General features: G+C 43.4%; 1 protein-coding gene across 1 annotated transcript; it reads left to right on the forward strand.

Moving 5' to 3' along the window:
* Nucleotides 1-204: 204 nt before the first annotated feature.
* On the forward strand, nt 205-2,652 carry LOC110941479 (mediator of RNA polymerase II transcription subunit 32). Its single transcript, XM_022183111.2, has 2 exons — nt 205-356; nt 1,994-2,652. The coding sequence occupies exon 2, from the start codon at nt 2,015-2,017 to the stop codon at nt 2,453-2,455; it is 441 nt and encodes a 146-aa protein (XP_022038803.1). The 5' UTR covers nt 205-356; nt 1,994-2,014; the 3' UTR covers nt 2,456-2,652.
* The last annotated feature ends 22,091 nt before the right edge of the window (nt 2,653-24,743 follow it).

Below are 24,743 nucleotides of genomic sequence, written 5' to 3' on the forward strand. Positions count from 1 at the left end.
GGTGAAAATGGAATTGGATCTTGCAAAAAAATAGGACGACAGTTTTTTTTTTTTCAGTTATCTTGAAACTCAATTAATTGATAAGAAAGATAAATTACTAATATACCCTTTTAAATTAATTAAGATAGAGTACACTTGTCATCACCAAATTATTTCTCACACTTCTGTGACTTTGTACAGGATCCAATCCCAAACACCCCCTAAATAATACAATATCACAATCCTTCCTTTAAATTGTTGTACGATTGATAATTAGTCCATTACAAGCTTCCTACACGGCGGTGTTTCAACGGAATCAGGTTAATCGCCGGAAAAAGTCGTCACCGATTGCGCCTCCATTGACTTGAAATACTACGGTATGTGTCTCCACTTCATCCTCTTCGTCGTAGTTTTGTTCCTATAGAAATTTCGCTTTTATAATCATTTTTTTTTCAATTTATTACTTGATTGTTTCTGTGACGGTTTGTTTGCTCGCTTATTCACCCAATTTGTAGTTAGGGTTTTTGATTCTGAATGCACTGCGTTGGGATATATTGTTATACAAACTGTAGATGTGGTTTTTGATTATATGAGTCTGTGAAATTGTTTACAAGTTTGGGTGTTGTTTAAGATTGAATAAGCCAAGAAGGATTGTTTATCATTAGTAGTTTTCCACTTTTGTGCATCTTGTAGCGTTTTTCATACTGTATGGCTTGAAAAGCAAGATGATTGTTTATTAAAAAATGTTTTGAATTTGTTAGGTCAACTTCATTTTTTATAATGTGCTTTGATGTTTGTGTGTTTTTTCTAAGATTGGTTTTTATATGATTATCTATTCTATATTCAGTTTAGATGATTTTTTATAGTGTGCTACACTAATACATATGAACATTGTCCAATGTTAGCTTAACTAGTTAGAATTTTGTTGGATATTGGATTAGATTTTGGCTGGTCAGGTAAAGATGGACTTTAGTTTGCCTTTTAGGCTGTGATAATGCCGTTTGGTAATGTGATTTAGTTTTTTCTTATGGACGTGCAGATTTAGACTCAGTTTCTTTGGCGGGTCAGTCAGTGTGATTTAGACTTGTATTTTGAAAAGCCAATATATAGAAATGTGGTATATTAAGAATAGATACAAATTGTTTGCAGGTCAACTTGACCAGTTTGACATGTACGAAATTTGATATGTTTTAACCAATCAACCATCATCTAACAACTTCTAGTGTCAGATAGCTCTCGTAGTCTTGTGTTATGTTTTTTTTTAATTTATTTGTCACTGAGCTTAAATCTAAAGTCTCTAAAGTAAAATACCATGCTTTTATTACTCAAGTTCAAGCATAACTATTACACTGCAACGAAATGTACTAGAGTAATTATTTTTACGCTACCATGTTCAATAGGGGTTTATGGAGACGTAGGATTAAGGTTAAGGACTTTTAGGAGTCGATTCATTAGGTCTGAGCATTGGGGTACTTGCTTAGCGTTTCTTTCTTTATGGTCTAGGCGGTTTTTGCAGTGATTGTTTTTTTTTTATTTTTTTTTTCATAAATGCTTAAGTGGGATCTTATAATTTGAAATATTTGCTCTGTTTCACTATGTTACCTCTGCCACCACTTCTTTGCTATTTAGTAGTGCTCTGTTTATAGATTTGTTTGGTTTCTCGCTTTTCTACTATATGCCTTTGGTATCGGGGGTCTCTCTGGAAGCAGCCTCTCTATCCCTATGGATAGAGGTAAGGTGTGCCTACATCTCGCCCTCCCCAGACCCTACGAGTAGCTTTGCTATTTGTGGGATTTACTGGGTACGATTGATTGATTGATTGATACCATGTTCAAGGATAATTACTCTAGTTATTTGTACCATCCGTACGTTAAAAGCTCTTTGTATTTGATCCTAACACTACATGTATCAATAACTTGTAAATTCATGATCATTATTCATAAGGAGGAAAGTAAATTATGAACATGTACAATACGATAACTTGATCGCGCTTTTGGTGTTGTTTCTTTAACAGGTTTGGTTTCGGTAGGAAACAATGGATGACATTGTAGATGCTATGAACAATGCTTATCAGGAATTTGTGGTTGCAATAGCTAGCACCCTTGAAGCCAAGGAGGCTTCCGGTGGCCAGGTTACTGCGGCCACTGATGCCGCCCTAGAGAATTTGAAACAAAGTAGGGAGTTGTTTCGGGTGGCTTGTGATCAGGCTGAGGAGTTTGTGGAGTCTGTGAAACTGAGAATTGGTTCTGAGTGCTTGGTGGATGAAGCCACCGGGTCAGTGGCTGGGAAGCCTGGTCAACCGGTCACACCGGGCCTGCCACCAATTAGTGCTGTCCGGTTGGAACAAATGAGTAAAGCGGTTCGTTGGCTAGTACTTGAACTCCAACAAGGTTCAGGATCTGCTGGAAATTTGTCGATGCCCCAACACTCTTCTGCACCTTTTGATGCCCGGTTTCATGAAGATTCAACTCAATAGGTACTTTAATAAACGTCTTATATGTTTGTTCAGTTGACAATACCCTGGATCATTATGTTTGGATTCACAACTGATGGCTCTTGACATATCAGTTGTTGAAGAAGTTTCTGTTTTCCCAAACTTAAAACACATAAATGAGAATTGGCACCAAATGTCTACAGTTTACTAGTTCGAAATATGGTTTAGTTTGATTATTATTTTGGTTCGATGTAGTTAACTTGAAACGGTTGTATTTTTGTGGTTGTTTTGTTTTTAATCATAGTTATCAAAGGCGGGAAAAGCACTCAAGGCGCTAAGGCTCCGCCTAGGGCCTAGGCGAAAGGCGCAAATAAAGCGTGGACCTGAGAAAATAAAAGCGCACTTAAGTAAAAAATAAAAATAAAATATATTATCTAATGGAAAATAAAAAATAAAATATGTTATGTAAAATAAATTAGTTTTCCTGTAGTATGAGGGTTCAACATCATTTGAGAAGCCCTTTTCTGTATTCTGTGACAACAGAATTCAGAATTGAATCAGAGAACAACAAACTAGAACTTAGAGAACTAATTTAGAATTAATTAATTAGAAATAAATACTAGAAAATGCAGTACTAAATCAGAGAACAAAAAATGCTGTTAATGTATTTAGGGTAAGAGTAACTTGCTAGCCCCTGTTGTATTTGTTTGCTGGATTCTAATGAAAGTATTTTAGCCGTGCAAAAAAAAAAAAAAGGATAAAAGTATCTAGCCATGCATTTAGGATATGCAGGTTCTGTGAGTAGTAATGACTAATTCAGCATATCCGAATTCAACATTTAGTGATATAATCTGTTGCCAATAGTCCCATAAATACTGCCAATAGTCCCGTAGACCTGAAACTCTGCTTTAACATGTTCTCTGAATCAACTCATCCCACATATCAGTACACACAAGAATAAATTAAATAGATAACCAATCGTATCAGCTCATTAAAGTCATCCCAACTCATGATCAATATCAGTAATCCTAACACATCTTGATTTATGTTTATATATTTACTTGGAATTGTTACCTGCATCTTTGTTTCTTGGTTTAAAAAAGCGTGCCTTAAGTGCGCTTAAGTGCAAAGCGCATCTAGGCGCAAACCCCATCGCCTTGTGTGACATAAGTACAAGAAGCGCAGCTGGGGCGCGCCTTTTAGGGTGAAAATCGACCTAAGGCGCAACTGAGGCACACGCTTTTTGTACATGGGGTGTTTCTATGCTTCTGAGTGTTGTACAACAGGCTGTAGATTTATGTTTTTTTCATTTTAAAACATATATAAAGCTTAATTATAGCTAAATCATAGGTATTGGATGCTAAACACTTACGGGATATATAAAATTTATTATATAATCACTTTGCGCTTTGTGTACGAAAAGCGCACCGCTTTTGCGCTTCGCTTTTTAAAAATCGGTTTTAGACCTCATCGCTTTTGTGCGCTTCCCACTTTTTTTAAACCAAACTTTATTTTCATTTCTGATAAAATTACAAATTTGGATGTTCATGTTCCGTCCATCCATTTCTAAATTTTCTGTTAAACTTACTTACCAACCTTCATAAACCATAACATTAGATCTCCCATTCTCTCATTTGGCTTTTCTGACACGTACTTAGCAAACAAACCTGATTCTTGTATTTTGTTATCTTAAGCTGTATAGTTTTTAGAGTAAACTGCCATTTTGGTCCCTGTGGTTTGGCCAGTTTTGCCACTTTAGTCCAAATCTCAAACTTATTACATCCAGGGCCCTGTGGTTTGCATTTTGTTGCCATTTTGGTCCAAATTTCAAAAACCCTAATTTTTCACTGTTGCAACCTGGTTTTTTGTCCTTTTCTAAAGGGGCATTTTGGTCATTTTGCATGCCCAACTAACCACCCCACCCCACCCCACCCCACCCCACCCTCCTTTAATTTTTTTAATAAATTAACACAAAATTAATTATATATTATATATATACATACAGACATTCACAAAATCAAATCAATAATCATCATCTTCATCGGTTCCGATCGAATGCCACCACCGCCATATCAATAATCATCATCATCATCAGTTCTTCATCTTCAACCCCTTCAATCTTCATCTTCAATCTGCAGTTCATCAGCACCATACAAAGTCAAATCATCATCATTTTCATCGATTCTTCATCTTCAATCTGCAGTTCATCAGCACCATTTTCATAAACAAAACCTGCAATCAATAAGCACCATCTTCAATCTGCAGTTCATCAGCACCATCTTCAATCTGCAATCATCAGCAAAACCTGCAGTTCATCAACAAAACCTAACAGCACTTGACTCGACCAACATGACACAATACACCTAACTTACCAGCACTTGACTCAAGGACGACTGACCCGACAACCACGCTGAAACGAACCAACAGAGACTGACTGGACATCAAACTCGAGACATACACTACGGACCCGACAAACGGAATCGACCACGACACCGGACTGACTTCGACACTAGGACTAAACAGACTGCTAAAACAACTTTAAACATCAAAACAGAAGAAAACAAGCAAGAGTCGTACCTGAATCGTTGTTATTTGCAAAGAAAAATTCAAATTTGCTTTTTTCGAGTGTAGGTAGGTCCCAAATCGAGCAAATCAGCGGCCAGGTGATGATTTTGATATGGGGGTTTTGTTTGGTGAAAGCAATCGAGCACGAGGGTGGTCTAGGTGGTGTAATGGCGGGTGGATGAGGGTTTATCGGCGGTATAGGTGGTGAGATAAGGGGGTACGGCGGTTGGGAGATAGGTGAACAGGGGGTGTCGGCGGTGCAAGTTTGATGGGGAGCAGAAGGTTACGGTGGTTTATTTGTGGAGGTAGATGAATGTTTAGGTCAGGGGTTTAATGGCTGAAGGTATAATGGAAGTGGTGAGATAAGGAGAAGAGAAGGGTAGGTGGAGGTCTGAAATTTGGTGTTTTAAAAATATAATAATTTTAAACTACCCAAAATGCCCCTGAGAGTAAAGACAAAATAGAAGGGTTTAAGTAGGAGAATCTGGTCAAATTTGAAATTTGGACCAAAATGGCAACAAAATGCAAACCACAGGGCCCTGGATGTAATAAGTTTGAGATTTGGACTAAAGTGGCAAAACTGGCCAAACCACAGGGACCAAAATGGCAGTTTACTCTAGTTTTTATTTTGTCAAGATTCGGGTGACTAGTTTGATTTTATGTTTTTTGGGTATATGCTCATTCACCTGCCAGTTCTAGTGGGTGGCTTTTTCATTGAGGTTTTGATACGAGGAAAAATGACCCATTTCAACTAAACCTGTTTTGAGCCGAACTAAATTGACCATTATTGAACGGTCTGTTTTGATTCACCACCCGGTATGACCCGTTACACGCCAACCCACCATGTCTGTTTTGCCAAGACTACTAGTATTACATCTCATAAACAGAGAAATTTTATCGTCCTTCAATACAGCTAGTGGATGGGTATAGGGAGATATTTTATAGGATAAAAATTTCTTTACTATATGGCCTGTGTTTACCTAGTGCCTACTTGCTAGTGAGTCACATAAGCAAGAAAGTAAGTCACACAATATGCGTCATATCTAGTGTGGTGAGTATTTAAAAAAAAATCATTTTTTTACTCGTACGGTCAAAAAATTGGAAAACAGTCGAAAAATGGAACCTCACAAGTGTGAGTGAGCTCACGGACTAACTGCTCATGGGTCACTCGCGAAAGGTCTGCGTGGTGTTCCAGTGAGCTTGAGCCTGCGTGGCGCTTTCCCCTCTCCCTGCTCACGATGCATAACACAAGCTTTTATGCATGTTTCACCAAAATCTAAACTCACATAAACCCAATCAACTACCATCTGCAAAGAATGTGCTTATTTTTCGATTTTATTTTTAGTGAAGTAAAGAAAATTGAATGTGAAAGATTACAATAAGTTCAATAGCTCATTTTCAATTAGTGACATCAACAATAATTTTGAGATTTTAGTTGTATTTTGTATGAATCTGTAAGACTTATCTCAATAGATCTCAAATTAATGAAAAGCACCTTTACCCAAAACCAAAAATAAGTGAAAATCACGGGAAAAACAGAAATCTCGAATTGATGCCTGAGAGACTTCAAATAATTTGTTAAATATGCTAACATGGATTAAATATCGATTTCTGAAATTTACTTGTTGAAAAAACCAGGTTTGGACTCACCCCAAACCGTAGGGTTATAGCGGGTTGTAATCCTATACCTTGAAACTGGTTTGAATCCGCTCAAACTTGAACCATACATATCAAACCGGCCAAGCGCTCAAACTTGAACCGTACATATCAAACCAGCCAAGCACGATCCTTTCCTTATTATAAACCGGCTTAGAACCTAAACCGGATTCACAAAAAAAAAAAAAAAAAAAAAAAAAAAAAAAAAAAAAAAAGAGAGAAGCTTGACTTTCTTTGACCCAACCTAAAACCCGATATGTGCACTTTATTTGGGTAAGGGAACAAGATCAATCCAATTACCAAACCCAAACGCATTAAAAAAGTTTCTTTCTAATGCAGGGTAATCAATATGCTTTAAATAGATTTTTCTTCATTTATGAATGCAAATTGACATGATCAAGTATCAACATCACCACTATTATCATGGGCTTTGGAGGGACAACATCATGTATGATCTTTCAATCTATCAAAATCATTTAGACTTTTAAATTTCCCGTCGTGTCCCATATGATTTTTCTTGAAATAGACTCGATGCTTAAAAAAGGTAGAAAATCATGAAATTATCTATGATTTTCTGGTAGTTATGTCAAAAAATCATTCTTGTAAACACGGGATAGGTGATTTCATAGTCATGTATCTTATTTTGCTCGCGTAATAGACTTCCTTTTCATTAATACCGACTTAAATGCATGTAATACATGCCTTAAAAGCCAATTGGTAGTGGTTACTTGATAATGATTCTAACATTAATGCTATTACAATTCACTTATCAATAATTTCCTACACATGTCAGAGATGAAAATGACAACGCAATACTTTGAGAAATCAAACCTAGGATTTATACGTGTGTGTGTGAGAGAGAAAGACTTAAATATTAGTTGCGTGTGTCGCTAATGTTTATGTTTCCTATTTAAGGACAGAGAAATTTGGCAATGATTATCACTAAAGATACTCATTTAAAATTCAAAATTAATTATTAGATCTTGTATAAAATTCAAAATTTGAAGGAGAAAGGGTTTATAGTGAAAATCCAAAAAGATTAAACTGTAAATAAGGTTTGATTAGCCCTTTGCTTAACACATACCTTTGTTTGGGTTGCCTCTTTAAAATGAAAAGTGAAAATCCACGTGTCAACTCATGCCCTCAACCCAAGCCCCACCATACCCCACGGTTTTAAGCTTTTAAGAAAAAAAGCTCCTACTCAATAAAAAACCTTGTTTGGTTGAAGGAGGTTGAAGCTTTTAGGTTAGGAGTTTGAAGCTTTTGCTTGAACGCTCCTACTAGTAGCGTTTAGAAGGAGCTACAAGCTTTTAGATAAAAAAATGACTATTATAACCTCTAAAGATAATGAAATTTTTAATTCACAAACTTTTAAATTTTTAGTTATGTTCATTTTGGTCATTTTATAAATTTTATTAAAAGTTCCAGCTACTCTGCCAAACACTAAATATATCTAAAAAGCTACAGCTACCAGCCACCAGCTACCAGCTACTTTTGTCAAACATACCCTATATGTATCTTGAAAGATAAGACCACCCGTACTCGTTGCCATGTGGGCGTTTTTATGCCCATCCACGCCTAAAACACGCCCGAGATCGGCCTCGGTGGGTGTCTTATTGCAAAAAAAGGTTGGTGTGTGCAATATTCCACGCCCAACTTCAAATCTTTTGCCCAATCACCAGTTTCCAAGATTTATTTGTCCAATAACAATTTTTATGGTTTTTCTTTTATTTAATTCTATTACACCACAATGTCGCATCCCCACTACACCCATTTTAGAAAAACGCCCTATTGCTGACTGGGCTGCCACATGGCGCACAACGCCCAAGGTTGGGACATTATTCACCCAACAACTACGCATGGTCTAAAGGTCAATTTGACTCTAGTCGTGTCTTCCAAGAGCATCCGACATACCTAATGTTTAAAGGATATTCAGAAGAAGGAAAGGAGTTCTCACGGAATAATAATTAATGGTGGTAAACGCCTAAAGAAACCATGTTAACAAGGACAAGCTTGAGCACCGCACCCCCCAACACTATGTAAGCGATGAGCCATATGTAGGATGGTTGCCGCTAACATCTTTGTCAAGAACATATCTTAGATCATGTACGCAATGTTTTAAAAACCGGTTTTTAAATCATACCGGGATGACCTTAAAAATGGTTCAAACAGCAGAACCAGGTTATACCGGGTTGATGAAACAATGGTTAACCGGGCAGGGTTAACTCACTGGTCTCGTTAAGAGGGGTTAATCCCTTCCTCTCGAGGATCGCTGGCTGGATCACCGGTGGGTTGATCTCCTGCACAAGGAAATAACCATGACTCGTAACAAGGAGGATGGGGTGGGGGGTGCTCCTTGTTACCACTCTCCGGCGTGAGAATCAGTAGTTTGCTTGGGAAGCAAAGTAAGATAGTAGTAGTAGTGAGAGAGTTGTGAAGAGATGCCTCAAACCTGGTTTGGGGTTGGTATTTATAGCCGAGGAGTGAAGGAGGAGGTGGATGGATAGACTGACGGCATGCTGCACCTTTTCAGGTGTGTCATACATGTCGGCCGGAGAGACGACGCCACGTCAGTCTGTCGCTTACGTAGACCTGACAGGTGACTGCCATTGGTTCCACTTGCACCGTGGTGTCAGTCCCACTTGTTTGATCGTATAGGATGCGGTGCGAGCCGCATCGCTGCCTGCGGTAACATCTGATGTTATCGCGTCTCTTGCTTGTGATCAAGAAATACGCGAGATGCGGTGCTGGCCGCATCGTCGCCTGTGGTGACTGTTGCTGTTATCCAGCTTCCTTGTATTGATAGAAGTGTTCACTGGACGCGGTACGAGGCCGCATCGCTGTGAATACTTCCGTTTTCATACATCAGATGTGATGCTATGCCGCATCACTCTACCGTTCTCATGTTCCAGGTAAGTCCTCCTTCATCACTAGATAGATTGGGTTCAACCCTTGTGTCGACGCGTTCCCGCATGGGCACAAGTAGGTTGTTGGCTGGTGGGGGTTTTGATAAGGGTAATGGTCACTCGCGGTCGATGCTGACGCGAGATCTGGGACCATACCCCTTCAAGTCCCCCCAGTCTAGTGTTGCTGCCACATGCAAGTTGTATGTGGGAGGAGTACTGGACTATGGTGTTTAGAAGGTAGTTTGGAGTCTGGAGAAGATCCTAGACCATGTGGATGGTCTTCTCTGTTTGTAAATCAAGCTGGAGGTCTGGAAGGGTCATTTGACGTCTCTTCCGTACCGGTGAAAATGTTTCGTCTGATGCGAAATTCTCAGCCTTTGGCTGGTCGCCACCTGTTGGTGTGCCGAACCAACTGTGGGAATTAGTTGGAGGAAGTGTACAAACTTCGAACCAATCTTTGAGATGGTGGTTGAAGGTGTGCACAAACTTCGAACCAACCTTTGAAGTGGTGAATGAAGAAGAGAGCATGATGTTCCCATGATTGGATATCTAATGATGATTCCTTTCGTGGGGTGTTCATGTTCTTCCCATTAGCTCTCAAGTAACCGCACGTCCTTTGCGGTTACCTCGTTGCTTGACATTGTTGGCCACGGTTGTGGGAACAACGTTGGGTACTTGCGTCATTGTTGGCCATGTTTGGTCGAACAATGTGATTCTGGATAACGGTCAAATAAACATGATCATAGGCATGGTAATGCCTACCATTGTTTATTCTATTTCTATCCAACTTACAAGTAGGGTAACAAAGTCATAAGCAGACTTGTTACCATTTGTTCGATCGCTTGTTGTTCGACAAGGGCTCGTATGATCATTAGGGATCTTGTCCGCATCTCTTCCTTAGGCACCTTCCTTCACGCTCCAATACCGAGGAGTTTTTCCTTGAAGTAGTTTCGTTCCTCGATGTGGAGTTAGTTGTGGCTCTTCCGTAACAACCATTTGCGGAAGCTATGGTTATGTCCGCAGCGACTCATGAGTGTCTGCGGTTTTTCATTCCCATATTCGCTCGAAACGGGTGTGTTGCTCGGATGTAGCTCTTGAAGGTTCAGGAGTCAGGGTTGCTGATGTGCGCGCGCGTACATTCCCTTCCGTCTTCTTGTTAAAGAAGGGGTTCATGCACCCTCTGTGGTTGTGAACCGGACAGGAGGGATTTGAAGCTTGAAGAGAATGAAGGCAATGCGGTTTACCTGTATCTGAGATGCGGTTCAGTCCAAAGAACAACGCTGGTTCTGAGTATCTGACACACCTGAACGGGCTCGTGTGTGTCATTTCCGCATATTCCACGTGTGCTCGTGGGTAGTGCGGACAGGTATTATACCCCCTTATAGTGTGGAGATATATATTTTTGCCTATTTTTAGGGGTATGTAAAAAAAAAGGACATGCGGTATGGGTTATGGTGCGGTATACCAGAGAAACCGCATGCCGCTTGTAATTGGATAAGGTAGTCGCTTTTTGTTGCATACGTGGCTGATCTCACGTGTGAGTTGGTGGAAGTTGGTGAGATCTTTCTGGCATGTGCTGAAATGAAAGGACGTTTGCACTGACCGAGGCATTAAATGCACTGTAGCAAGGAGTGTAAACGTCTCCTATGTCAGGCGTGTGGGCGGCCACGCGCGCGTGATAACCGTCAGCGAAAACGGCGCTTGACACGTGGTGTCGCGCAAGTCGTTCTTTTTGAACGTGATGATTCGTTTTCTCCCTCCTCATTAATTGCGATGGGTATATAAGGGGAAACCGTTCGTGGTTTCCCCTCACTTGCTCGAAATTTCAAAAAATTTGCCGGTGAGGGAAACTTTTTCTTTGTCTTCTCCGACGATCTTTCTTGAACTTCCGGTGAGGTTTTCTGAGTTTGTAGTGTTTATCTTTTATTTTCTTGATGGCTGAACCATCAAATCCACACAATGTGGAGGGTGAAAACCCTGAACAACCGGTAGTGGATACTGATGAAGATGACGAGGAAGACGTGGATGTTGCCGGTGGTGGCTTACCGGTGTTGAAGTGGTCGAAGGGTGGTTTCAAAACCCTGATGACCACCGTTCAGATGGCCGACGAGTGGGATGCTACTTACCCACAAGAGGGGGATACCGGTGCCAATGCTCCGGCCGGTTATATTACTTTGTGGGCTGATTTTTTCAACGACGGCAACCTTAGGTTGCCGGTGACGGTGTTCGTTGCGGAGGTGTTGGAGTACTATCATCTCCATATCTCCCAACTTAGTCTCTTTGGAAAGTTCCGAATCAGGAACTTTGAATATACTTTCCGTGCCCATGGCTTGCCCATTACTGTTGAAAATTTCCGGCGATTCTACTAGTTGACGGTGAACACTGGTTTTTTCTCTTTTACTCAACGGCATGGGAGCTTGAAGTTGATGACGCCTCCTAAGGGTGTGACAGGCTGGAAAAAGAAATTCTTCTATGTTAAAGCCTGTGCGGTCTATGCCAGCATGTCTTTCAGGAATGTCAACGTTGGAGTTTCTGATGAAGATATTCCCGTTGCCACCGCAAAGACTGTGGATTGGTTCTCTAGGCTGCGGCCTATTGAACTCAAGAAGTTGGACAACAATCAGCTGTGGGTGTTGCGGATGATGCTCACTAGGCCGGATAGGAAGGCAAGGCCCGTTTTGCGGGAAAAGAGTGGTGGTAAGTTTGTTACTCTTTGTTGTTTTCCTTACTTCCTAGTCCTTGTAGTAACATGCATGCATGTGTTGTATCAGTGGATGCGGTTGGCTTGTGGAGAATGTTCGAGCCCGATTTCGAGGGCCGGGTTGAGCTTATTCCGGTTGAGTTGAAGAAAGGCTTCAACCTAGAAATTATTAGCAACTTCCGCGTACCGACGCGCGCAATGCTGGATGCCCCTGCCCCGGGAGACGCAAGAGGTATTTCGTAAGTTGCATCTGTTTTTCCAGTTTATCTTTTTAACTGGTTTTCTTGACTGTTTCAATGCAGCTATCCTTGCGGATTTGGGGAAGTTTGAGAAGCGCATCCCCAAAAAGCATGCGGAGAAGAAAACGGTGAAGAAAGCCGCGCGGGGTCGTGGCAAGGGGAGGGCTGAAGGCTCAGTTGCCCCTTCTTCAGTGTCTGAGGCCGCAGGTACCTATCGATCTTGTTATCGCGGATATACCGATTACGTGGTAGTATCTGACACCCTTGAGGGTTTGGGTGTTATAGGTAGTGGTGCGGCTGCGGGTGGAACTGCTGCGGGTCCCCCCGTTGTTGGTGAGAAAAGAGGACCAGAGCAGAAGGCTGCTGGTGGTGGTGAACCAAAGCGTCGGAGACTGCAGTCCAAAAGGGCTGCTCCGGCGCAAAAGAAACCTGCGGTTGCTGTTGGTAAGTGTATCTTTTTTCATTGTTTTGCATGTACAATGTGTTGGACTAACAATTGTTACTCTTTGTGTTGCAGAATCCCAAGATGCAGGGTTTTCTTTTTTTGACTTCCCTTCGTCTCCCTTGCATACCGCCGCTGCGGGTGCGGGGGTGCCGAAGGAGCCTGTTGTGCCCAAGGAGCCTGCGGCTCCTTTTGTTGGGCCGGTTCGCGATCCCACCGTGGAGAAGACGGCGGAAAAGACTGCTGCCCAGATTTTCGATATTGTAGATTCCTCGGACAATCTGATCTCTCCTAATGAGGGTGATGGATTGGACTTGAGGTTTTCAGATGCTGGTAAGCAGAAGTCTGATGCTGAGGTGCGGCAGCATGATGCTGAGCCGCCTAAATCTTCTGCTGATGAGAAGGCTGCTGGTTCTACTTCTGGTGGTGCGGGTTCCGATGAGTCTCCCATTCAGCCTGGGGAGTCTGAATTGGAGTACTATTACCGCACCTACACGCAGGATCGCGGTACCGCGTATCATCGACCCCCCTGGACTGTTATGCATGGGAATGATGTTTTTAACGATCCTTCCGCGTGTAGGGAGATTCTGGGTGGTTTGGGTACCCCCTTTGAAGTTGAACGGGCCCGTGCCGCGCCTCGTGAGCTGCGCATCAACCAGCTCTCTTCAATGTTAGTAGGAACTTCCATTGTGGCGAATGCCATTTTGGAAGATTACAAGGTGCTGGGTCGCCGCGAGGAAGAAGCTGCTCGCTTGCGGGCGGAAGCAGAGGGGTTGGTGAAGGCTGCTCGTGAGGGTGCGGAGCAGCTTGAAAGGGATAGAGTTGCTTTTGAGAAGCAGAAACAAACCTCAGAGTGGGTTGCCACTGCTCAGCTGAAACAGGTTCGTACTCTTGCCAAACTTCTTTCTGATGAACGCAAGAATTGGAATGATAAGTTTTCCAATGAGCGCAAGAAGTGGAATGAGTCCTGGGCTAAGCAGAATGATAATCTGTTTCGTGCTCGTCAGGAGTTAACGAATGCCAAGGCAGCGAACGCTGCTTTGGTCAAAGAAAAGGCTGCAGCTGAGGCGGTTGCGGTTAAAGCGCAACAAGCAGGGGCCCTGACTGTTAAGGCGTTGGGAGAGGCCAAGGAAACGGGGGCCCGTACTGCGAAGGCCCTTAATGAGGCCAAAGAGAGGGAAAACCGTGCTTCGAAGGCTCTGGAAGAGGCGAACGCTGAGCATACCCGCTTGGGTAAGGTTGTTGCCAGCCTTCAGGTATGAATCGTTATTTCTATTGTATTTTTCTTTCTGCTTGTTTGCGAATGTTCACTGATTTTGAGTAAACTGTTTTTTTCTTTGAAAGGCTGACGTTAAGGCCCGGGAGGTCGCGGTTAAAGACCTTACTGCCCGCGTATCTGTTGCGGAAGAGCGGGCTGATGCTGCTGTTGAGGCTAAGGACGCCTTGACATCTTCTTTTAACCAGCTTGAGGCTGACCGCGAGTGGATGCGGAGTCACGGTATCGCGCGTGTAAGTATCCCTTGCCTTTATATTTGCTTGGATTAGTATCCGAGTCTTATCATCCTTTTATTGCAGATTGTTCGGGCTATCATGGATGCACCTGAGACCACAACTGGTTTGGACTTGGTCAAGGAACATGCCCGCGATGCCGACTTTAAAGCTGGTTATAACCGCCGCATTGCTCATATGAACATAATGTCTGTAGGCGGTGTTATCGAAGAGCGATCCGGGTTTCGTGACGTGGACACCGAAGGTCGCCTGAACGCGGCTGTAGCCTCTTTTTATGATACGTCCCTCGCTTGTGTGGAGGAGTTGGACGACTGTTTAGAGGCTGCGGATTACGTTGACCGGCTGCGGATGCTGTATGCTGATGCAGAAGAGGAAGATCCCGCTGGTGGTGCTGGAGATGGTGCGGGAACCAGCGGTACAAAATAGGGTTTAGGTTGGCTAGTGTGCCCCCTTTTTGCTTTCCTCTTGTATATGATAGGAACTTTATGTAAATCCATTAAGCACCGTGTAGGTGTTTGAATTTTTTGAATATAAAGTTTATTGTTCAATTTGTACAAGTGTTTTTAATTCTTGCATGTTTGAACGTATGTATGCGGATCTCTACCCATTTGTGAATGGGGTCGAGTGTACTCCATACTGTTGCGGTATGAGTATGCGTCAATTCCATTGTTTGCCTTTTGGGCTCAGGAATTGTGTTAGGTTAACAAAAATTTGTCTATCCGGCCGGATAAACACTTAAGTCTTTTTGCCTTTTGCTGGTCTATTACAATATTTGTGTGTGGTTACCACTTTGTATGGGTATCGCGAATGAAGATTTTGCCAATCTGTTTTTGGGATACCGCAAAGTGGAACACGCATTTGTAATAGTAGTAACAAACAATAATGTATAAAATTGCTTATTTATTTATTTGCAAATGGCCTGCGGCCCGATATGTTACATAGAAGATGTAAGAACATGGCTTACATATAACAGCGTCGAAGCTGTTGTGCATTCCATGTTCGTGCGATAGGTTCGCCTTCTAACGTTTGTAATTTGTATGCGCCTTTCCCTAAGATCTCTTTGATGAGGTAGGGTCCTTCCCACTTGGGGGCAAGTTTGCCTGGGCGCTCAGCATTAGATGCTTCGTTGTCGCGTAGGACGTAGTCTCCTGAATTGAAAGTACAAACGCGGACGCGCGTGTTGTAGTACTTTTCAAGTTTGGATTTATATTTGGCCTCGTTGATGGCAGCGTTTTCGCGCCTTTCTTCCAAGAGGTCCAAATCGATCCTGCGTTCTGTGATGTTGTCTAGTTTTTCAATAGCCAACATTCTAGGAGAGGGGAGACCTACTTCCGCGGGGATCGCCGCTTCTGAACCGTAGACTAGGCTGAAGGGTGTTTCCCCGTTGCTCGTTTTTGGGCTTGTACGGTGAGCCCATAAGATACTTGGGAGTTCATCGACCCAGCCACGCCTGGCCGTTCCCAACCGTGCCTTGATGCCTTCGACTAGACTTTTATTGATACTCTCGACTTGGCCATTCCCTTGCGGGTGTGCTACTGATGAGAATATGTGCTCAATATGTAATTCTTCTAGCCATTTTTGGAATTCGTCGGCAGCGAAGTTGGTGCCGTTATCGGTGACAATGCACATTGGTAAACCGAAACGGCAGATGATGTGTTCCCAAATGAATTTTCTTGTTATCATAGCAGTGGTTGAGGCGAGCGGTTTTGCTTCTACCCATTTTGTGAAGTAATCAACCGCTACTATGATAAATTTGACCGCACCCGGAGCGTCAGGAAAAGGTCCCACAACGTCAATTGCCCATTTCTGAAAGGGCCATGCGGTTGTGACGGGGACTAAGTTGTTCTTTGGCCGCAAAGTTTTTGGAGCATGACGTTGACAGTCGATGCATTTGCGCAACTCTTTGACGGCGTCCAGATGCATGCCGGGCCAGTAATACCCGACATTCATGATTTTGGCCACTACCATGCGTGGTCCAGCATGTATGCCACATATGCCCTCGTGTATCTCTCGGGTGAGGTATGTGGCATCCTGGGGGTTGACGCATCGTAAGAGTGGCCCTAGGTATGATTTTCGGTATAAGATACCGTCTTCCATTTGATAGTGGCACGCTTTGTGTTGTAACTTGCGTGCCTCTGATTTGCTTTCGGGAGTCACACCTGATTGCAGATATGCGATAATAGGTGTCATCCATGATGTTGTACCGTATTGAATGACGTTGACTTGGCGCAGGGGTACCGAAGGATTTTGCAGAATTTTGATGCGTATCTCCTTTGCCAAGTGCTGGAAGCTGGTGGATGCGAGTTTTGATAGTGCATCCGCGGACTTGTTTTCACTTCGATTAATATGTCGGATATTGAACGAAGCGAATTTGGATGTTAGTTGCAGGGCTTGCTCGAGGTAGAGGATCATGATGTCCCCTTTTGCGGCATAGTCGCCGCGTATTTGTCCTGCAACCAACAAAGAGTCGACGTGTGCTTCCAGGTGTTGCACGCCGAGTTTGACTGCTAAACGTAGTCCCGCTAACAGGGCCTCATATTCTGCCTCGTTGTTTGTGCTTTTGAAATCGAGGCGGATTGCATATGTAAGCTCTTGGCCGTCAGGGCTGACGAGTCGCAGACCTGCGCCCGCACCTTCCTCGTTGGAGGCACCATCGGTAAATAGTGCCCATGTTTCTGAGGAAGATGGCGTTGGTGCAGGATTTTGTGCTTCTTCGCATTCTTGGATGCGATTCACTGGTACTTCGGCGGCGAAATCCGCTAAGACTTGGCCTTTAATCGCGGGGCGCGGTTTGTAGTGTAGCGTGTGTGCGCCCAGCTCGATTGCCCATTTTGCTAATCTCCCAGAGATGTCAGGTTTGGATAGGATCGGGCTGATCCTGTAATTGGTTAGCACTGTGATGACGTGATTTGCGAAGTAGCGTCGCAACCGTCTTGAAGCGTGCACCAATGCTAGCACCAACTTCTCCATTATTGAGTACCTCGTCTCTGGGTTGTTGAGCATCTTGCTGATGTAATAGATGGGTGTTTGAACTCCCTCCCGCTCCACTATCAATACCGCACCCACCGCGTTGTCCGCGGCGGATAGGTATAATATGAGTGGCTCATCCTTGCGTGGTGCGGTTAAAGTTGGGAGTTGTATCAAACACTACTTCATTTCCCGGAAAGCGTTTTCAGCCTCTGCGGTCCACTGGAATTGTTCTTTCTTTAAACAGTTCCGCAGGGTCTTGATGAAAGGATAAGACTTAGCTGCATGGTTGGCTAAGAATCTGTTGAGTGCTGCTAGCCTGCCGGCTAGTCGTTGCATCTCTTTCATCGATGAAGGCGATGGCATGCGCTCGATCGCCTGAACTTTCTCCGGGTTTACCTTGAATCCATCTTTAGTCACGATGAACCCAAGGAATTTGCCTTCTTCCATTCCAAACGAGCATTTCCCTGGATTGAGCTTTATGTTAACGCTTCGCAGAGTCTGGAATGTTCTTTCAATGTCTGTGAGCATGGTATCTTCCTCCATGCTCATGACGACTAGGTCGTCCATGTAGATTTCGACACTTTTGCTTATTTGGCCGCGGAAAGTGTCGTTCATCAGCTTTTAATAAGTTGTGCCCGCATTGCGCAACTCAAACGGCATTTTTGTATAACAGTAATTCCCGGTGGGAGTGCGGAATGCCGTTTTGTCTTCATCCATGACTGCCATTTGCACCTGATGGTACCCTTTGTAGCAATCGAGGAAGCACTTCCATCTGAATGGTGCGAGATTGTCGACTTTTTCGTCGATTTCTGGAAGCGCATAACAATCCTTGGGGCATGCTTTGTTAAGGTCTTTGTAATCGACGCACATGCGCCAGCCCTCGGACGGTTTTCTACCATGACTGGGTTGGATAACCAAGTCTGGTATTTAACTTCCCGCAGGATGCCTGCGGAGAGCAGTTCTTCGACCTGCTCTTGCATCGCCTAGTTTTTAGCGGATCCGAGGTGGCGTTGGCCTTGGATCACCGGCTTGATACCTGGTAAGGTATTCAAGTGATGTTGCGCAATATCACGTGGGACTCCTGTCATGTCTGCGGGTGTCCACGCGAAAATGTCTTGGTTCCTGAAGAGAAGCTGCTTCAGGTGCGCTTTGATGGTTGGGGACAAGGCGTGGCCCAATGTAACCTTTTGTTCTGAGTATCTCGCGTTGAGAACCCATTTTTCTGGTTGGTCGTTGGGAGTGGGCCTTGCGACCTTGGTCGGACGTACTTCATCCGACATCATGACGTCCCTGCGGGCATAGATTATCGCGACCCCTGATTCGGTTGGGAAACCGACCGCAGAGTGGGGGACGGATGTAATCATATTGAAATCTCCTTGGGATTCTCTCCCAAGGAGTACGTCATATCTGGAGGTGTGAGGTAAAACCATGAAGTTTACCTCTTCTGTTCTTGTGTGTAACACCCCGTGTTTTCCAAAAGTCAAAGTCAAGTGTTGACTGTTATTGGAATTAAAGATTAATAAAGATTAATTTCATTTTAGTTTCATTTTGATTTTCGTATTATTTGGAGTAAGTGTTGTATAATTAAACTAACCGACCGATAATCGAACTGTGAATCAACGACCGACTGTGAATGGTAGGAAGTAACAACGCAATAAAGCTAGTCAATCAATAACCAAGCTAATCAAATCAATCATCAAACTCAAGTGTGGGGATTTTGGTACTCTTTATACGTGTGTGTGTGCCTTATGTGTTATTTGTGCATGTTTATTTTTTTATGTTAAAGTGTGTGGTGAATCAATCAAATCAATCAAGACTCGAAGGTGAATCAAACTCGATCAAAACCGACCTTGGAAACAAGTTGTAAGGATGCTTGTATGTTAGATATAGTAGTTGGGACTAAAAGTAATTTGATTAGGAATTCTATCATCCTCAAATTATCATTCATCGAACTCGAAATATCAAAAATCGTCGCGAAACACTCAAAACTAGGCAAGCTGTTCGAACAGGGCCACCTGATCGAACAGGCTAGCCGATCGAACAGGGCAACCTGATCGAACAGGCTAGCCGATCGAACGGGACTGTTCGATCGGACACCTGCTCGAGCAGGAATGCTGTTCGATCAGCTGACCTTTCCTCTTTTGGAAGCCTATAAATAGGGCTGTCCTTGTCAAGCTTTCCACTTTTGGAAAAGTTCTGACCGACCAGCCTCTTCTTCTCACTAAATCCAAGATTTCTCTCAAATCTGTAAGTATTTCACTCTAATCTTTGTACGTTTTTGTTCATTAATCGATTCTCCATCTTTCTATCTTTCAAAATCTGATTTTCATCCATGAAATCACCAAGATCTAGGTGTTCTTGGGTGATGTCATCATGGTGTTCTTGGTGTTCATCAAGAACTTCATGTTTTTGACTTCATTCAGCCATGAATAAGCTAGATCTAACCGATTTCCACATCAATGACCTAAAATCTTCCAAGGATCTTAACATTTTACGGTGGAAAAGGATTGGAAGATGGGTTTTCATCTATCTTTCAACTCTTTTACACTCAAGCCGGTGAAAACGAGCTTGAACCGATTCATAAATCAATCTAAACAAACACAGAGTTCAAGATTCGGGTTCTACCGAGAGATGTACCGATTCCGGGTTAAACGTTAAGCTTGGGTTCCAAACCGTCTCTGACCGGGTTTGGGTGATCCCTGCTCGAGTCAGTAGGTCAAGTAGGGACTTCAGCTTTGTGGTTCAACTCGTAGTCAAAATATCTCTAAAACATCAACAATTAACGGGAATAACCAAGTGTCAGGTGAAAGGTTAACCAAATCGAGAAGCTGGCCGAACGGCTAGGCTGTTCGATCGAACAGCCCAACCGAACGACTATGCCAGCCGATCGGTTAGGCTAACCGATCGACTAGCACTTAGACCCACCAACTCACGAAAGTGTAGTATTGACGAGGTACTGTTCGATCGACTACGCCACTCGATTGTAATCATTACTGCTCGGATCATGAGATACTATACTTTAAAACACTTAGATTTTTGAAACAATGGAATGTCACCCGATCGAGCATGCTAACCGATCGAGTGACATCTTGCCAAGTCTGCAATGCTAACCGATCGGTTGGGCTAACCGATCGAACAACTGTTCGATCGACCAACTTGAAAGGTAGTACAAGCCATCATACACAAACACATCCTTCACATCAAAGGAAGAAACAATCCACTTGAAGGAACCAGCCGATCAAGCCAGCCAGCCGATCGAATGGATGTTCGAACGGACTTTCAAACCAATCGAACAGCCCACTCGATCGAACTGCTGTCCGATCGATTGGCCTATCCGATCCAGTTTTCCTTTGTTTACTTTTTCCGCGTTACTCATCGTTATGTTATCGAACTATTCAGGCTAACCTATTCTCAGTGCTCCCTTCAATCCACAATCAATCACTGTGAGTATACTCGATCCCTTTTTGCTTTCAGCACTTTTGGGTGTTACATACGTAAACTATCAAAATCACAATCAACACAAACTATTTGAACGCTAACCGATTTGCATGTGCTACTTGACTAAATGATTGCTGTTTATTATGTTTACACGTGGAGTGCTATCTACCTGCTTTAGCAACATAGTACTATAGTTTGGACTCAGCACCCGTTCACACGGGGGTTGCTAAGGACAATTACTTGCATGGATTACGGTGGTAATCATGTATTGCGAACTGTCTCGGACAGTCAACCCGCAGTCGTTGGTATCAATGGTCCCATGTTGATAATTTACATGCATCGTTTTCCCTTGTGTACGTGTTTGGTTATGCGTAAACTATTCGAACTCTATATGCTATATCAAACTTGTGTACTCACCTTTACATTATATGTATTGACTTTTATTTTAACGTATGCGACAGGTGTTTAAGCTACTAGCGTGCTAGGGAAGCGAGGCAATAATAAACTTCTAGGAGTCTGTGTCCTTAGGACAGTGTCCACGTACCTGTTCCAGGGCCATAATTATCTGTAGATCTTGCACTGGCACCTGTAGTCAGTAAGATCCACAGTAGTCGTCTAGAGGTCTTAAAACAATATTTACATTTGGTCTGTAATAATTAAGAATTTGAGTTGTCGGAACAGTTCCCATATTGTTTGGTTGATTTCTATGATAACTTGTTATTATTTGGGACACGGTATGGGACGTGTTATATAACTGAATTGTATGATAGTTGTTGTGGAAACTTCTGAACAATCTGTTTCGCTCAGTGCCGCGCCCCGATGATTCCGCCATCGGTTGGGGTGTGACAGATTGGTATCAGAGCCATAACTATAGGGAATTAGGTTAGACACGATCTAGTCCGGATCGCTGTCTTAGAAACCTAGACTATAGTTAGGAACCAAGAGACCAAGTTTATGTGCTTGATTTATGTTGTTTCCTTCTATTCTATCATTACATCCGAACTCCGAGCCAAATTTTGTAATTTGGACGGGATTAGGAGTGAAATCCGCAAATTCCTGCCTGAAAATACAAAATTTTGCTAATTATTTTGTGTGATTTTCTATCAACAAACGGGGGGAAAGTTATACCAAATTCGGGGCTGAAACCCATAAATTGATGAAAACTTCCTCTAAAATTTTCTTAAAACAAGGAAGAAATTGCTAAGCTAGGGGTGAAACCCTAACCTTGGCAGTTTTTCCGATTTTATTATATCTCGCCAAGGCAATTGACGGACTCCAACGACCTGAACTCACGAGTATGGCCTAGAATGCGCATGCATAATGCCCAAGAATCGAGGCAGAAACATGTCCCCTAGAGTCGAAAGTGACGACAAGTCAACTGCGAATAGTTAAATTGCCATGGTTAGTCAAAGTCTAGTAGCCGCAGACAATCCATTTTTCGATTTGAGTGTTGCTTTGTTGATTTTTATATGATTTACCTGTTTACGTGCTTTAAGGTTGTTGATTGCTCCCTTTGCTATCAATCAGCGTGACTTTTGTTGCTATCCTATCTTGATTCAAATCTCTGGAGATGTGATCTAAACGAAACCAGTGTGCTATGCTACGCTATACGACTAAGTTAGACGAAACAGTGTGATACTATCTGATACGCAAACAAACGACACTCGACATGTGGATATAGGTTTCTGTTTTCTGACTGCTTCTGTGATAAAATTTCGTACGTGATTAGGAAATTAAGTGCTCTAATTGCTTAATTGCTTAGGTGCTCTAATTGCTTCTGTGCTTATGTGTCTCGGTGGTTATGTGTTTATGTGTTTATATGTGTTACGTAACGTGAGATGCGACGTGATTTTGAGCTTTAGTAAACTAAGACGTGCGAGATTCGAATTCGTTGTGTTGAGCCCTAAGGCGATGTCTATTGCAGACCATGTCGTCATCATCAAGGCCTCGTCAACGTCTTACTCGTCGGGAGAAGAGAGATCGTCGTCTTGCTGCTATCCTCTCTAAGACAGTAGCAAAGGCTGTGAGTGAAGTATTCGAGAACGCAAGCAAGTCATCTGAGGAATCCCGAACCCTCACGCCCAAAGACTCCAACAAAGCTACTTTTAGCTTCAAACAATTCAAGGCATGTGGGCCAAAAGAGTTTACCGGTGAAGATGGCCCTACGGCTCTGTTTCATTGGTTTGACTCGGTAGAAGTCACCCTTCGTCAAAGCGGATGCCCAGATCACCTCCGTACTCTCAATGCTACCGGTGTCTTCCAGTCGCGAGCTTTGGACTGGTGGACCGCAGAAAGGAACAAGCGCGGGAACGACGCTGCATACGAGCTGACATGGAAGGAGTTGAAATCGATCATGATGGACGAATTCTGTCCTCCCCACGAACGCCAAAAGTTGGAGGATGAGTTCTGGAGTATCAAGCAGAAGGAGGGCGACAACGCTGGTCTTACCGCCCGTTTCAAACAACTGAGCATTATCTGTCCCGACCAGGTCAAGACTTCTGACATGACCATCAAGAAATACATCCGTGCTCTTCCGGATTGTGTTGCAGATTTTGTTCACGCCGCCAAACCCGCATCAATCGAGGAAACCTACCTACTCGCTGCCGAGATTAACGACAAGCGAGTTAAGGCTGGTGTCTGGGATAAGCCATCCAAGTCGTTGCATCAAGTTACTGCCGCATCAACCGACAACCCTACTGCACAAGCCTCCAAGTCCTCAAGGAGAAGAAAGAAGAAGAGTTGCGCTGCCGCAACCACTGCTACTCCACTACAATCTGTACCAGCCCAGCAGCAACAGCCACAGCATTCAGCGCCAGTGATCAATGCGCCGCCAGCTAAGCGTGCGTACACCGGCCCCCACCCACTCTGTGCTACATGTTCTTATCATCACCCGGTGGGTGTGGCCTGCCGATTCTGCGCTCACTGTAACGTCTACGGGCATTTCACTGCGAGTTGTCGCTATGGTCCCCGTCAAGCTCAAGCTCAAGCTGCTGTTAACCAGGCTCTACTCCCTGCTCCTCAAGCTCCTCAAGCTGCACAGGCCCCAACAAACAATGTTCGGACCTGCTTCGCATGTGGTGACCCTAACCACTTCGCAAACCGGTGCCCGAACAGGGTGGTGAAACAAGAAGCTCAACAACCCCAGCAACAACAACAACAGCCTCAACAACAAGCCGCTCACGCTAGGACCTTCAACATCAATGCACGTCAGGCTCAAGCTGACAACAACGTGGTCAATGGTACGTTCCTTGTGAATGGTATATATGCATCATGTTTGTTTGATACTGGAGCCGATAACTGCTTTGTGTCATTTGAATTTGAGAAGCTTCTTAGACGTAAGCGCTCTTATCTTTCGACACCCTTCGAAGTAGAAGTTGCTACCGGGAGAACCATTGCTGTCAATTCTGTGCTCCGTGATTGTACTCTCAAGCTCAACAATCATATATTCCCGATTAATCTCATTCCAATGCAGCTCGGAAGTTTCGATGTCATAGTAGGCATGGACTTTCTTCGTGAAAACCATGCTGAAGTTGTGTGTGCTGATAAGATGATTCGTTTTGTGCTAGCTAGTGGTGATGTTCTATGTGTTTATGGTGAAACTACTGCGAAAGATCTCAAGCTCATGTCCTGTCTTCAAGCTCGCAAATATCTCCGCAAGGAATATCGAGCCTTCTTGGCCAACATTGTTGTAGCAGAGACGGACAAGAAAAAGAAAGTTGAAGTCAATGATGTTCCTGTTGTCCGAGAATTTCCTCAGGTGTTCCCTGATGATCTTCCTGGATTACCTCCAAGTCGTGATATCGACTTTCGAATCGACCTTATTCCAGGAGCCAACCCAGTAGCCAAAGCTCCGTATCGACTCGCTCCATCTGAGATGCGAGAACTCTCGAACCAACTCCAAGAG

This window comes from Helianthus annuus, chromosome 7 (assembly GCF_002127325.2).
Source record: "Helianthus annuus cultivar XRQ/B chromosome 7, HanXRQr2.0-SUNRISE, whole genome shotgun sequence".
Classification (NCBI taxonomy): Eukaryota; Viridiplantae; Streptophyta; class Magnoliopsida; order Asterales; family Asteraceae; genus Helianthus; species Helianthus annuus.

Excerpts from the sequence above, each read along its gene's own strand:
- LOC110941479 (XM_022183111.2), top strand. The coding sequence starts at position 2,015 with ATGGATGACATTGTAGATGCTATGAACAATGCTTATCAGGAATTTGTG.